The sequence below is a fragment of the Theropithecus gelada genome, chromosome 9, assembly GCF_003255815.1.
Source record: "Theropithecus gelada isolate Dixy chromosome 9, Tgel_1.0, whole genome shotgun sequence".
Taxonomy (NCBI): domain Eukaryota; kingdom Metazoa; phylum Chordata; class Mammalia; order Primates; family Cercopithecidae; genus Theropithecus; species Theropithecus gelada.
This window is the reverse complement of record NC_037677.1, coordinates 65,993,506-66,009,659: the sequence shown is the minus strand read 5'-3', so window position 1 is coordinate 66,009,659 and position 16,154 is coordinate 65,993,506. Positions and strand designations below refer to the sequence as shown.

The window sequence follows — 16,154 nt, the reverse complement described above, 5'->3', positions numbered from 1 at the left end:
ATTCAGTTATTTAGTTGCATGAACCACATTTCAAGCGCCCAATAACTGCATGTGTCTAATGACTACAATATTGGACAGTGCGGGACTATAGTTTATAGCCTAAAAATGGTCTCTATGCAATGAATACCTGCAATATTTTTTTAAACTTTAAAGAAACCCAAATAATAGCATAAACACCGACAGAATTGGGCTGAGGGTAAAGTCAATTTAAAGATTCATTATACATGTATTAAATGTATTATAAACTTTCAATGTCAGCTTCATGAACACTATGACTGATGGATAGAGAGGATATTCATCTTTTCTTTGCCTACCATGGTCAGCTTTTCTGTGAGGCAAATGCAGTATAAGTTTCAGGAGTTCTTGCTTGCCTAGGCTATGCCTGATTTTGCATATTCTAATTTTATTTTACTTTTTAAAGGAGCCCTTCCACATTTATGAGCTTCAGGTCCCACAAAACCTGGAACCAGCCTTAGCCCCCAGAGTAACATGTCCTACCTTTGATTTTATAATGGAATAACATGTGAACAATATGGTTGAAATGGATTACTTTTGTAGAGAATTCCTGGAATTTAGAGTCTTATAAGAGTTACTTTGTGTTTGTAACTACCTGATTATTACTAGAAAATGATTTCATTACTATTTAACATTTATTCTCTGTATGTAAATAGGGCATCATCTTTTTATTTCATAATATTCATATTATAGGACAATAGTAGTATTAATAATAGCATTTTTATTTATACATGCATATTAATTCAAGGGATTCTGGCCCAAAGACATATTCATATATTGATTTTTGCTTTTCAAAGGCAACATAAGGCAATGTCAAATATTATCTCTACAATGGCAGATACATTTGACTATTAGGTTATCCCACTGACCTCCTTGAGGGCAGGGATTCTGTTGTTTTTACCTTCGTGTCTTGAGCACCAAGCACAGTTTGGGCTCATAGTAGCCACTCAGAAATGTTGAATAAGCTAGTGGATAAGGAAACAGGAAAACAAGAAACTCAACTTAGATTTAAATCAGAAGTGAGACCTTTGGCCTAAGACGTAGCAAAGGGTTGGAACTGAAAACCACAGGGCGGTGTCTGCCCTTCTGCTCTGAACGTGCCTGATGATACTCCCGGAGACTCTGGTCGGTAATGCTAGTGAGATGTCATCACAGCCCCCATGACAGCTACCACTCAGTGGCATCTGGTCAGTCTAAGTAAGCTGGTGAGAACTCCAGTTGTGATACACACAAAACTTAGATTAGTCCTGTCCAATCCATTAGTTTTCTGAACATAGATTGATTATAAAACAAAAATTAGACCAGATCATTCAGGTCTCATCCTACCCATTTTTCAGCCATGACAATCTCAGATACAAGAATGAATTCAATTCACTACTAAGAAATATCAATTAGGAAGACATTCCCCACAAAGCAAAGTAATGTGGTGGCCACTCGGAAACCATTTAATCAGCCAACTAAAAATTTACAAATCTTCGAATTTAAAAGTAAAAGAAATGTACACAGTTTCCATGTAGCAATGCTAATTTTTCCTGGGAAGAATTTCTTTACTGACAGCATTCATACCTGTATCCTAACCACTGGTTCGATGCTAGGAAATTAGTAGGTATATGCTAAATATTTTCTGAATGAATTAGTACTTAATTTTATGACTGCAATTAGATTAAGAACAGAATTAGAATTTTCCAAGTAGACTAGTAGCTGTCATTTTCCTAAGCACAGAATTTATATAACTCCAATCAGAAAGCAAATATGTATTTATTTAGTTTTTACTGTGTGCTCAGCACTGTGATCAATGCAATGACAGACACAATATAAATATGCATCCCTGCCTTCAAGGAACTTGCGATACAGTTAAAGAAATAATCCTAATTTTTATAGTACAAACTTTAAGTAGTGTCAGGTGTCACAGAAGGAGCAAAGGACTAGAAAAGTCAAAGAAGTCTTCAGAGATGTAGGAGGATTTTACTTGAACTTTGAATAGTGAAAATTTAGGTAGAAAGTTTCTTATTTACTCATTCAACAAATACCAATTGAGTTACTAAAGTGATTCACTGGGAGTACAAAACAATTGTGAGCTAGTGGAGGTCAGGAATCTTGTTTTGAAACCAAATCTAAAGTCTTCTGAGAGGGTGGCTCACAGTCTAATAGCTAGGAATCAGACAGACAGCAAACAAATCAATCACTGCAGTATTACATAATAAGGGCTATGACAGGAGTCTGTAGAGGAGGCAGTGGTGGTTTAAAGGAGTATATGAGTTGCTTAGCCTGGAGCACATGATAAAGGAAGCGTTAACTCAGGAGGTAGAGGATGCCAAGCATAGAGGGGAAAGCAAGTGCAAAGCTCCCGAGGCAAGTGTTATCAGGGAACCATAAGTACTCATCTATGTCAAGAACACAGAGTAAAGGTAAGAAAGATTAGAGATAAGGTTGAAGAGGTAGGTGGAAGGAATGGATCCTTTCAGGCCAGGTCACTTCAACATGTTATGGAAGGGCACAGGCACTCTAATTATAATAAGATTTTTTATATGGCAGGGAGGACACTGACCAAACTGGAAAGGACAGTAGAGTCAGATGACTTTGAAGAACCTTGAAAGCAAAGCAGAGTAGTTCAGACTTGGTTTCAAAACAAACTGGAAACCATTTAAGGTTGTGTATGGGGAAGTAACAAGATGAAAGGGAGGATTTAAGAAGAATTAATCTGGAAGAATAAGTCACATCTGGAAAAAATGAAGCCATGAAGCCACTTAGGAAGCTGCGGAAGGTATCCTAGGCATCTGATGCTCTGGTGGGACTCGGGTGGGTATGGTAGGAACGAGGAGGAAAGATGTCAGCGAGCAATATTTAGAAGAAAAGAAATCAAGCTGAACTTGGTGACACACCACAGAGGAAGGACAGGTATACAAAATTTACTCCACAAGTTTGTGGACCTGGACACTTAAGAGAAAGATGGGGTCTCCAGTAAGGATGGAGGCAAGGGAATAAGTGGCTGGTTTGTGGAGGAGGTCGATGGGAATTTGAGTCTGAGGGGACAGATGGACCATTTCCAAGAGGCAGGCAGAAATGCAGGACTGAAAGTCAGATGAGAGAGTAGTGGAACTAGAAACATTCCAAGGAATACCCTGGACACTGAGAAAAGCTTGACACAATATCTCTGTACTTACAAAGGAACTGTAAACACAAGTAACACTTGGAACCAACTTCTAGTTGGTTCAGTCCAGTGCTAGAGTGGAGTAGTGTTTTTGACACAGAATCTCTCTCTCTGTCGCTCAGGCTAGAGTGCAATGGCCAGATCTTGGCTCACTGCAACCTCTGCCTCCTGCGTTCAAGCAGTTCCCCTGCCTCAGCCTCCCAAGTAACTGGGATTACAGGTGCCTGCCACCACACCCAGCTAATTTTTTTGAATTTTCAGTAGAGATGGGGTTTCACCATGTTAGCCAGGCTGATCTCGAACTCCTGACCTCAGGTGATCCACCTGCCTTGCCCTCCCAAAGTGCTGGGATTGCAGGTGTGAGCTACCACCCCCCGACCTGGGACACATATATCTTTTTTTTCTCTCTCTCTCTCTCTTTTTTTTTTGAGATGGAGTCTCACTCTGTCACCCAGGCTGGAGTGCAGTGGCATGATCTTGGCTCACTGCAACCTCTACCTCCTGGGTTCAAGTAATTCTCCTGCCTCAGCTTCCTGAGTAGCTGGGATTATAGGCGCATGCCACCATGCTCGGCTAATTTTTGTATTTTTAGTAGAGATGGGGTTTCACCATGTTGGTCAGACTGGTCTTGAACTCCTGACCTCGTGATCTGCCTGCTTCAGCCTCCCAAAGTGCTGGGATTACAGGTGTGAGCCACCGTGCCCAGCCTGGGACACATACATTTTTTAAGATAAAGTAGTGCTATTGGGTTTTGAAGAGGGGTGGAATAGAGACGCCTGGAGCCCTACCTGTTTGTTCGCCACTGAAACTCTTGAGGCATCTCCACAGGACCCAGGAAAACAGATTTTGATTCAGAGGATTTCCTTAAAAAATATATTAAAATAACAAAGTAATGAGACATTTTGGTTTGCTGAAGAGGAACACCACAGTCAATAAGGATAGTATTCTTTTTTGCTATCTTAGCAAGAAAATATAATAAGTATACTGGGCAACTGAAGCCTAACCTATGTGCTCCTGTGTATTATATAATCAGTATTTTGCCCAAGTTCTTGTAACCCTAGTTTAACAAGTTGAAAAATTATTTTGCTTATATTGTTGATTTCCAAGTTAACTGGGTAGAAATTGTTGTATAAGAAGGATGGAATCCTGTATCACTGAAGCTAGTGTGTTTTGCAAGCCTGTTAATCTTTCTTGGACATAGCTTCATTGGAGGAATTGTCTTAGAAAATGAAATACGTTCATGTATTACCCAGAGATGAAAGAGTCTGTGAGAATTCACAGCAAATGGCCGTGATCCCTTCTTGTATCCCAGCTCCAAATTCTTTCCCCAGGAATGTACAGCTGGGTAACTCTATGTTTGCTTGTACACAACCTTTCGAGGCAGCACAAATTGACCTTTTATAGATATTGATGCCTGCTATGGCTGTTAAGTTTTGTTATTGCTGCTTCCAGTCATTTGTCTACAAGTAGTGTAGGAAACAAAACAGTTATAAATAAAAAGCATATCTTAATTTCATATTACACTATTTACAGGCTTTTTCTTTCTACTTTTTGGAAAAATCTAGATACCTTCATTCATTCATTCATCCAACAAATATTAAGTGCCTATTTATGTGCCACATACTGTTGTAGACACTAAGGTTAAAGCAGCAAACAAGACAGACAAATTCCCTGCCTTCATGCAGCATAGAGTATAGTAAGGAACACAGATAATAAACACAAATTCCGTAACTGTCTATATGATTACAATTATGATAAATGTTATAAAGGAGGGAGCATATAGCAAAGGGACCAAACCTTGTGGGTTGTGAAGGTTTTCTTGAAAAGCGATATTAAGGCTGAGACGTAAAGGACAGCTAAGAGTTAGCCTGGCAAAGTAGGCTGTGGGGAAAAGTGGTGCAGGCTTAGGGAATAGAAAATGTGAAGCCCTTGAGGCAGCAAGGTAATTGGTGAGTTTAAGAAATTGAAGAAACAAATTATGTCTTGATGTCACTAATCTTAAAGAGTGAGGAGGAAATGGTTTGAGATAAGTATAGAGAGAGACTAGAGGCCAGATTCTCTCTCTCTCTTTTTAAAATGTGCCTTAAACTAATTCCAAGAGGTCAGATTCTAAAAGCCTCCTAGAGCAGACTACTCAAAGTGGGTCCGTGGACCAGCAGCGTTAGCTTCACCTGCGACATTGATGGACAGGTAAATTCACAGGCCACATCTCGGACCCACTGAATCAGGATGTCTAGAGAAGAGGCTCAGCCGTCTGTGTTCTAACAAACTGCTGATAATTTGTTGAAGCTAAGCAATGTGTGCAAAGGGGTACATTGTTCTAGTCTCTCTATGTATGTTTGAAGGTTTTCATAATGAAAAGGTATTTAAAAATAATATTAGTAACTTTAACATGTTTTAAAACTTTGATACAAGTGAAATCAGAATGTCTATTTTCTTCTACTACTTGAATTTTTTTCTTTAAAAAGTATATCCATGTTACACGCAACTCTAAATCACTTGTTTTCATTGCTATGTAGTCTTTTACTGTATGGCTAGAATACTATATTATTGATGTACATTTGGGTTGTTTACAGGATTTTTCCTAATATGCACAATGTCATTACAAACATTCTAATATACTTTACTGGTACACAAGTTCTTCCTGGTGAATGAGTGTGTTGGGCATAAAATTGCTGGCAGACTATGTATAACTTAAACTTTATGATAATACCAAATTGTTTTGCAAAGGAATTGTTTTGATTTACATTCCCACCGACATTGTGTAAGAGTTTTGGTTGTTCTACATCATTGCCAATATTGATATTATTGTTTGAGACCAGAAGTGTTTCAAATTTCAATTTTTATTGAATTTCGGAATATTTGCATTATACTTACTGGTTGAGCATCCCAAATCTGAGAATTTCAAATCTGAATGGCTCTAATAAACATTTCCTTTGAGTGTTGTCAGCACTCAGAAAATTTTAAATTTTTGTAGCATTTTGGATTACATATTTTTGGATTTGGGACACTCAACCTATACCAGACTTTTAAATTTTTGCCAGTCTGATGGGTATGAAGTACCACTCAAGTGGTTTTGATTTTCATTTCCACAGTTACAAATGAGGCTGAAATTTTTTTGTTTATTGACCTTTCAGGGCTCATATTTTATGAAGGGCCTGTTTACATCTTTCACTCATTTTTCTATTGGATTGTTTGTTCTTTTCTTATTGGTTTACAAAACTTTTAAAATATCCTGGATAGACTGGGCGCGGTGGCTCATGCCTGTAATCCCAGCACTTTGGGAGGCCGAGGCAGGTGGATCACCTGAGGTCAGGAGTTCGAGACTAGCCTGGCCAACATGGTGAAACCCCGTCTCTACTAAAAATACAATAATTAGCCAGGTGTGGTGGCAGGCGCCTATAATCCCAGCTACTCGGGAGGCTGAGGCAGGAGAATCGCTTGAACCCAGGAGGTGGAGGTTACAGTGAGCCGAGATTGTGCCATTGCACTCCAACCTGGGGGAAAAGAGTGAAACTCCCTCTCAAAAAAAGAAAAAAAAAAGGACAATGTCCTGGATACTGCTGGATACTAGTCATATAACATGTTATGAAAATATCCTCTTCTGGTTTCATTTATCTTTCTATTTTCTCTTTTTATTTTTATTTTAATTTATCTTTAGATAATTAGATATTCTTAACTTTAGCTCCAAATTAATTAATTTTTTCCTTTATGATTTTGGTTTTTGTAGTTTGCATCTAGTTTAAGAAATTCTTCCTAACCTCAAAGTCATAAAGATATTCTTGTATTTTGTCTTCCAAAAATTTTATAATTTTGTCTTTCACATTTAAGTTTTTAATTCACTTAAAGTTGATTTTTGTGTATGATGTAAAGCAGGGAACCTATTTTCATTTTTTAAGATTGAATAGCTAATTATTCTAGCACCAGTTAATGGAAAAGTACATCTTTTCCCCACTGATCTATAGTGTCAGTTCATCATAAATTGAAATTCTTAAACGTATGGACTTTCTCTTATTTTCCTGTGGTTTATTTATCTCATTATAATAGGCTTTTCACAGCTCTTGGTTTCCAACTTTTTCATTTTAAGGATGTTCGGCTCTTCTTGCTCTTTTGCCCTCTAATATAAATTTTGGAATCCTTTTTTCAAGTTTTAAAATCTAGTCCGGGCACAGTGGCTCACGCTTGTAGTCCCAGCACTTTGGGAGGCTGAGGCAGGTGGATCACTTGAGGTCAGGAGTTCGAGACTAGCCTGGCCAACATGGTGAAAACCCATCTCTATTAAAAATACAATAATTAGCCAGGCGTGGTGGCAGGCGCCTGTAGTCTCAGCTACTTGGGAGGCTGAGGCAAGAGAATCGCTTGAACTCAGGAGGTGGGGGTTGCAGTGAGCCGAGATTGTGTCAGTGCACTCCAGCCTAGGCAACAGATCGAGACTGTGTCAAAAAAAAAAAAAAAAAAAAAAAACAAAAAAAAAAACCACTAATAAGATTTTTGGAATTGCATTGAATCTGTAGATCGATTTAGGGGAAGTTGACATCTTTAAAATACTGAGCTTTCATAGTTAAGGACATAGTATATTTCTCAGTTTTCAAAGGTATTCTTTAATTTCTGTCACCCAGGATGGAGTGCAGTGGCACAGTGATAGCTTACTGTAACCTTGAACTCCCAGATTCAGGTGATCCTCCCGCCTGGTTGTCCTGAGTAGCAGGGACTACAGGTGTGAGCCACTATGCCTGCCTTCATAGACAGTATTCTTTAATTTCTTTCAAAAAATATTTGTAATCTTTTCTTGGGATTTTATAAATCCTTGGTTAGCTTTATTCATAGGCATCTCATTTTTAATGCTATTATTATTATTTTTAATGCTAAATGGTATCTTTGTTAAAAATTACTTTCTATGTTTGTTATATAATAGAAATACAATCAACTTCTATAACCTTGTTAAATTCATTAAACAATTCTCCTTTGGAGGACTTTTCCTCACTCAACAACCACTAAATTTATAGAGATCTATCTATAGATTTTTGGGTGTGTTCTTCCTTTATAATCCTCTATTTCATATTTCATTACTTTTGCTGTTTTGAGCTGACTGAATCCTTTGGTACAATGTTGAACAGAAGTGTCTTGTTCTGTTCAATACATGCTCTAGTCTTATTTCTGATCTTGAAGAGAATGCTTTCTAGTTCTATAATAATATATTCTGTAGGATTTTGTTGTAAGTTCTGATGTCTAAAAATACTAAGATTTTTAAAAACCATGAATGGATGTCGAGTCTTTTCAAGCACTTTTTCTGCATTTATTGAGATTATCATGTGTTTTTCCCCTTTACTCTGTTAGTATGGTAAAGAATATTGATTTTATAATGGTAAGTCAACCTTGAATTCTTTGGATAAACACAATTTTGTCATAATCCACTATCTTTTTATATATTTCAAGATTTGGTTTGCTAATTTTAAAAAGGATTTTGCATTTTTGTTCAAGTACAAAATTTGCCTCAATTTTCTTTCTCATATTTTTGTCAGAAGATAATTGGCCCCAAGCTCTAAGTGTGATATTTAGTTAGTACAACTGGTATAGCCCATGAGGCTGGTTATGGTTTACATCTTTCTGATTGGTAGTGGCATCCATTCTGAATCAGCAGTTAATTACTTCGAGTATCACTCCTGTCCAGACCATACTGCAAAGGAATGCCAAGATTTAAAGTTTGGGTAGATGACAAAAATCCCCTAAAGGAAATTGGCAAGGAACATCCCAAATGGTAGGGGGGATATAGGACAGTCATAAAAAAGAAGAGTTGCTGCAAGAGGGATTAAATAGTTGACTACAGTGAATACTAATTAGAGATCAAGTAAGATGAAAATTGAAAAGTATCATTTGATTTAATAACATGGAGGCCATAATGACCTCAGTAAGGGCAGTTTGAGAGGGTGATGGGCACCGAAGGTAAATTAGAAGTAGTTTAGCAGTGAAAAGGGCATCATCTTCCCAAAATGGTAGACTGAGCATATGGGCCTATCTTCTCTTCCAACACCCCGAAACCCAATTGGAAAACCATATAGAATGGCATGTGTACACCTGATTTTTTTTTTTTCTTTTAAGATGGAGTCTTGCTCTGTCGCCCAGGCTGGAGTGCAGTGGCATGATCTTAGCTCACTGTAGCCTCCACCTTCTTGGTTCAAGCGATTCTCCTGCCTCAGCCTCTGTAGTAGCTGGGATTATAAGCGCCTGCCATCATACCTGGCTAATTTTTGTATTTTTAGTAGAGACAGGGTTCTGCCATCTTGGCCAGGCTGGTCTCGAACTCCTGACCTCACGTGATCCACTTGCCTCAGCCTCCCAAAGTGCTGGGATTACAGGCATGAGCCACCGTGCCCAGCCTATAGACCTGAAATTTTAACAAATTTCTCAAAGGTAGAAAGCATATAGATGGAAGAGAGTCAAGTTTTGTGGGCCCAGAAGTGTACACAGTTTGGGAAGTCCCCTTTAAGATAAATAATACAAATTGTAAATATGCAATTAGGTATAGGGCTTTGGAAGTGTAGGTGAGGAACCCTGAAGCTTCACTGGCTTCATGGTAAATCTGCCTCTAAGCAGATGGAACCTGATTGACAAGAGAACCCAAAGCCCAAATTATATCCTAGAGAAGACTGTTGCAGAGTAAGGAGCTCTCTGGACATGCTCCAGGCTCAGGGGCAAAAGATACAATAAGTGAGAGGGGGCCCAGGGCGGTCAGGGTGATTAATCTGGGAGCTACATTAAGAGCAGCTGTGTAGGTCAGTGCCTCCTGCTTCCCCTGCTTGAGCCACAAGCACTGCCAATTTATAAAGAAGCCAGAGCAGCAAATGTGTGCTGGACAAGCAGGGCAGCGTCCCAGATAGGCGGGAGGACTGAGGAGCTACTGGTACACAGTACATGCCTACCTGAAATTACAGTGCTCCTCCCCAGCAATCACTAAAAATATCCCCCTGTAATCAGAGCCAACCTCCACAAAAAAGCAAGATTTTCAAAAAGCTAAGAAGTCAACACCATGAGAGGCTCTAAATTGAACAAATAGAATAATTTACTCTAAAAGAAAGAGCTAACATAGCAAACAGAGGAAGGGAAGAAACCATTCTTCAAACTATGTAACATGCAAAAATTCAAGTACATTGAATTAACAATAACAACAAAACTAAAAAATTCAAGATGTTCATTTGTTCATTCATTCAATAACAATTCATTCAGCACTCCCTACTAGTCTCACTACTATCAGGGACTATTCCAGATACTTGGGATTCATCAGTAAGTAAAGCAAAGTTTCCTGCCATATTACATTCTAGATGAGGTGAAGGAGAACAGATAAATATTATATTTAATAAATAAGTAAATTACATAGCAATTTAGTAATAAGTACTATGAGACAAAGAAAAAGAAAGATTTCTAGAAGGAGACAATAAAAATTTTCTAGTCACCCCTCCTCAAAGTAATTTAACGTTTAAAAAAAACTATTTTAGGAACTGTTTTCATCTTCACATTTATTCATCCTCTGTTTTGTTATATCTAAAATAGGATATGTGGTAAGGGGTGGTATTGATGTCTTGGTATTAGCCACTACCTATTTATGCTTTTCTTAAGTTACCAAGAAGTTTCTGCCTGGAATAACTCAATAAATTGTTTTATTTTACTTTGTTTTATTTATTTATTTTCTGAGACAGAGTCTCACTCCTTCACCTAGGCTGGAGTCCAGTGGCGCCATCTTGGCTCACGGCAACCTTTGTCTCCCGGGTTCAAGTGATTCTCGCACCTCAGCCTCCCGAGTAGCTGGGATTACAGGCATGCACTATCACGCCTGGCTAATTTTTGTATTTTTAGTAGAGATGGGGATTTCGCCATGTTGGCCAGGCTGGTCTCGAACTCCTGACCTCAAGTGATCTGCCTGCCTCAGCCTCCCAAAGTGCTGGGATTACAGGCGTGAGCCACCATGACCGGCCAGAACTCAATAAATTTTAAGAACACTTAAAACATAGACATATCCTCCCGCTTACACCATACCCTCCCATGAGTGGAACATGGACATGAAGACTTAAGTTTACTAACTCAGTAGCAGTCAAACAGGACATACAAATTGTGTCACAAAATTCAACATAACTTTTTTAGACATCTATTATTATCTTATTGTCCAATATACTCCAGTTGCACTCTGTATATGAAGAAGAGTTGCTTTGATGCTTGGAAAGAGCTGGAAATGTGAGTAAGTAAATGTACTACTTTTTGGCTGTGTTTTAGGCCCCACATTCTTCACTTAAGAGGTCAAGCGTTCATTGTTAAATGAAGCTGGGCAAAGACAATTAAAGGAAAGTCCTTTTCTAGTGCCCAGGCCTTCTTGAAAAAATGAAAACGAAAAAAACTTGAGGCTATAATGACCCTAACTGAGTTCATTCAGTTAACATTCATACAACAAATATGTTTTGAGCAGCTGAAACGTACCATACACTGTGCTAGGTGTGAGATAGACAGAGGTAAACAAAACAAGCGAGATAATTTCTGCCCTTGTGTTTATTGTCCAGTAAGGAAGAGAAACATTAAAACAAATAAAACTACAAATAAATATATAATTATAAAATATATAAAGGTTCCAGAAAGGAAAAGAACAGGGTGTTAGGACAGGGAATAACAGAAGTTGGGATAGAGACTTTGGAAGGGCTGGGGCATGGTTAAAGAAAGACTCTGAGTAATCATTCTTTTAACAAGCGTTATTACTGGTGAGTCAGAATAACACATTCAAATTACGTTTAGAAGTTGTTAATGTGCTAAAACAATGAGTCATAATATTTATCCAAGCCATATTTTAGAAGAAATAGTAACCTCACAGCAGAATGGTGACACGCAGTCAAAAGTCCAGTTAAATCTGAAAAATGTGTCTCTTCAGTGTCTTCCTTCTTTCTTCCTAGGCTTGCTAGCTAGCCAAATGAGCAGATATGGCAAGCCATCCTTGTGCATGAAAGGTGGGTCCTTTTCTTTAACCATCTGGACCTGCCCTATTTATCCCAATCATTGACTCATTTATATTGAGCCATGAATCATGCCTGGCATCTACTGCCATTCTGTAAGTGTCATGAGGATTTGGCGTTCTAAAAACATGCTGCCAGTCAGGCCATTTCTATGAAAGCATTCCCTAACATGGATGGAGGTTTAAGAGTATGGTTCCCCCTGACCCTCAAAAGTCTTCAGCATAGCTGGGTAAATTTAATACCTTTTCAGAAGCCAGCCTGATCCCTGCCTAATTTCTGAGTGGGTCATGCTGTTAAAGTCAGAGTGACGGTTACGGATTGTTTTTTTAGGCCTGCTGAGGCCATCCTGGCCATCTGAGTAAGGACAAAAACACTTCTGACAGAGAGTTTGGGCATTTGAATCATTCTATTTATCTCCTTCTGGCTATCCAATTGCTCATAGATGTTTCCACTCTCATTTTGGTAAGGACGAGAAATGTTCTCTAAAGAATTTAAATAATCCTATAATGTTTGTATAATGGAAAGTATTAGTTTTGAAATAGCTATTGATATTTGTTTTATCAAATTAATAGAGTTACATTGCTTTAAAAGCCAAATGTTATTAAAGAACAGACCATTTTCAACACTTTTTTGCAATTTTCTGTTTATTTACTGCTAGCTTCTAAATAACATGAGAGTGGTTCAAACTTTTTGTTCTCAGGATCCCTTTACAATCTTAAAAATCAATGAGGCCCAAAGGAGGTTTTATGTGAATTGTAATATTTTATTTATTTATCATATTAGAATTTAAAACTGAAAAAATATTTTAAATATTTGTTTATTCATTTTTAAATAGTAATAATAAACATGTTAACAAAAAATGTTATAAAAAATAACTGCATTTTCCAAAACGAACAAAAAATCATTTAGTGAGAAGAGTAGCATTGTTTTTCAATGTTTGCCTATCTCTTTAATATCTGGTTTAATGGAAGACAGCTGGATCCTCACATTGGCTTCTGCATCCAGTTTGTTGTATTATGTTGTTTAGGTTGAAGTAAATTTTTAAAAATCCAACCTTACACAGTTTTGTAGTCAGAAACAGGAGGAGTATTTTAATAGTCTTTTCAGGAAATTGTGGCTATTCTTGTTTGATACTATATTAAAATTAACTAGCAGTCGTTTTTGAAAGATTCGTTGCAATGTGAAATCTGAAACCACACCAATAAACATTTGTACTCTGCTGTACTGAAACCTACTGGTCTGTCTTGAACTTTGAATGGATAATATCACGCATTGGTCATCAGGAAAATGAGTAATGCAGATCTTCCAAAAGGTGATACATTTTATTATATAATATTTTAAAATCACATTTGTTAATATCATCACTGATTTCATAAAAAATTATTTAAGTATTGGAAAACCATAAACTTACCGCGGAGGATACAAGTTTTCCAAACTTCTAATTTTCCCTTGAAACCTCAAATTTTTTCATTCCAACAAATACAGTCAGGTTTTTTTTTACTTGAAATGTCAGGTTTACTTCCTTCATTTTTGAGAAAATGTCTGCTGAATACCCAAGTTTGAATAACCACAATTTGTCTATCATTTGTTCTTTCAAGTTAAAATATTGTTTCATGCATTAAGCAGTTAGTTCAGCCCTTAATGTCAACATCACACAAGTGTTCTTCCATATGCAACAGATTTTTATGCTATTAATACTTATGCTATTAATACTTCTCATTTTTCCACCCAAATATTAAGAACACATGGTCTCAAGGTGGAGATTAATAAAAGTAATGATTTTTACTGCTTCATCAAGGACATTTTTTGGTGAAACGGAATTTTTCTTTTTCTTTCTTTCTTTTTTTTTTTTTTGGTGATGGAGTCTCTCTCACGTAGTGCAGGCTGGAGTGCAGTCCCGCGATTTTGGCTCATTGCAACCTCCGTGCCTCCTGGGTTCAAGCGATTCTCCTTCCTCAGTCTCCTGAGTAGCTGGGATTACAGGTGTGCGCCACCACGCCTAGCTAATTTTTGTATTTTTAGTAGAGTTGGGTTTTTTCCATGTTGGTCAGGCTGGTCTCGAACTCCTGACCTCAGGTGATCCACCCGCCTCAGCCTCCCAAAATGCTAGGATTACAGGCGTGAGCCACCCACCGCACCTGGCCTCTTTTTCTTTCTTCTTTCTTTTTTTAAACTGCAAGTGTGGTGGTAAATGCAATAACCACTAATCAGTTTTGCAACAGTGCTTTAATTTGTGTTGCTAAAGCACCAGCAGTTAGACCCACAGTGGCTTTTGCATCATCAGTGTAAATGTTAACACAATGAAAAGGCAAATAATATCTTTGTATTATATAAAACTGGTTCTGTCTTCACAGAAAGTGAGCTACACCTTCAGAACCACTGTGATATGCTTCTACCGCTATTGCTTGCTTGGTTTGCTGATGTTAGCTATTTCTGCTGACTTCCTATTCTGCAAGATGAAGGGTTAGCACCCCTTACACTAGCATTCCCCTTGCTCCTTTCTTTATCACTTCATTATAATCATCACACTGTGGTTTAGAAAACTGCTTACCATCCTGTTACTACCTAAGTATTGTTCACTACCAAGCCTGGTAGGGTAAAGTGAATGTTTCTTTGCTCATACAACTCTTTATTTTGACCTTAAAGTGGATGACACTATTTTTTTTTAACGCTTAGTTCTGTTTTTCTATTGCAAATTTGTCTTAATTCGCCAACAGATTTGTGTAACTTCTCCTAAATATTCTCTTCCATGCAGTCTTAGGTGATCCATAAGGACCATGTTTTTCCCTAGAGAAATCCCTTTAGAAGCCCTTCCTCCTGCTCCAACATGGAGCAGCTGCTGGTTCAGCCTGCAACTCAGCTTTCATTTTGGGACATTCACTAATGGCTCAGAAAAGGAGAGGTGACCTAGTGGGGAGATCTAAAAGCTCATTTTCCAAATTTGTAACCAACCTCCCTGTTGTAAGCTCTGTATCTCTTCCCCCATTGTCAGCAACCTTGTGTCTCCAAATCCCAAAACTTTCTGGGGTTCTGCTGCACAAATTGGCTTCTTCTTTCACTAATATCCCCAAGTGGGCACTTGGTTTCCACATTTCTCAGATCTCCTGGCTCCTCAACCTTCTTTCCACCTTCCAAGCGTTTTGAAGTCTTAGGTCTGCTATTGTCTCCCCTTCCATTCTTTTTGTCCTTATGGTTTTGTACCTTTAAAAAATTATTTTATTCTCATTTTGGGGGCATTTCAGGAGGATAGTAAAGATAAATATATGTGATCCATATGTCATGTTTAATCGGACATCCAGTATTTGAATTTGGAGCTGCACACGCTCTGAGGATTTGTTTGTACAAGCTCCTTGTGGTCTTGGTAGTTTTATGCTTTGGGAGATTTATGAACCCATTTCAGCAGCTCTATGTACTGCTGCTGCCACAACAGAAATCAAAGGTTGCCATAGAACTTGATGAAGTAAATAACAAATACTTAGAAAATATTAACTATGAATTTTTTTCCATCATTCAATCTTTCGACAAACCCATCAAACACTTATTTTCTGAGTTCCTACCATGTTCCAGGGCGCTATTGTAGGTGCTGGCATTGTAGTGGTGAATAAGACCAATACGGTCCTCTCGTGCACTTTGCAGTCTAGTGAAGGGAGCAAACCGCAACAAAATAAACAAGTATATAAGACAATTTCAGATAGTAATAAATGTTATGAAGATAACAAAAGAGGGTAATGTGCTACAGTGACTGAGGATAAGGGGGCTATTTTGGGAAGAGGGTCAGGGAAGGCCTCTCTGAGAAGGCAACATTTCAGCTGAGATCTGACTCATGAGAAGGACCTATCTTTGTAAAGATCTGGGGGAGGAGGGTTTCAGGAAGTACCAAAATTCCAAAGTGGGGAAAAGCTTATGTGTTCACAGAATCAAAAGACCAATGTGGTTGGAACGTAGTGAAGGGAAGAGTGATGGGAGATGTGGTCCAGAAATCAGAGCTGGAAAGGCAA

The 16,154-nt window shown here is 38.0% G+C and overlaps 1 protein-coding gene across 5 annotated transcripts in view; it reads left to right on the top strand.

The window, feature by feature from the left end:
- The window catches only part of MYPN (myopalladin), a 105,085-nt gene that overhangs the window by 17,650 nt on the left and 71,281 nt on the right, over window positions 1-16,154 (top strand). The window contains exons 4-6 of one of the 5 annotated variants that reach the window (XM_025396639.1): window positions 11,339-11,392; window positions 12,097-12,150; window positions 12,487-12,618. The exons of the other annotated variants lie outside the window; for them this stretch is intronic. Of the exons in view, the coding sequence (XP_025252424.1) occupies window positions 12,599-12,618 (20 nt within the window). The 5' untranslated portion in view covers window positions 11,339-11,392; window positions 12,097-12,150; window positions 12,487-12,598. The remainder of the gene's footprint in view (window positions 1-11,338; window positions 11,393-12,096; window positions 12,151-12,486; window positions 12,619-16,154) is intronic. 5 annotated transcript variants of the gene reach the window in all.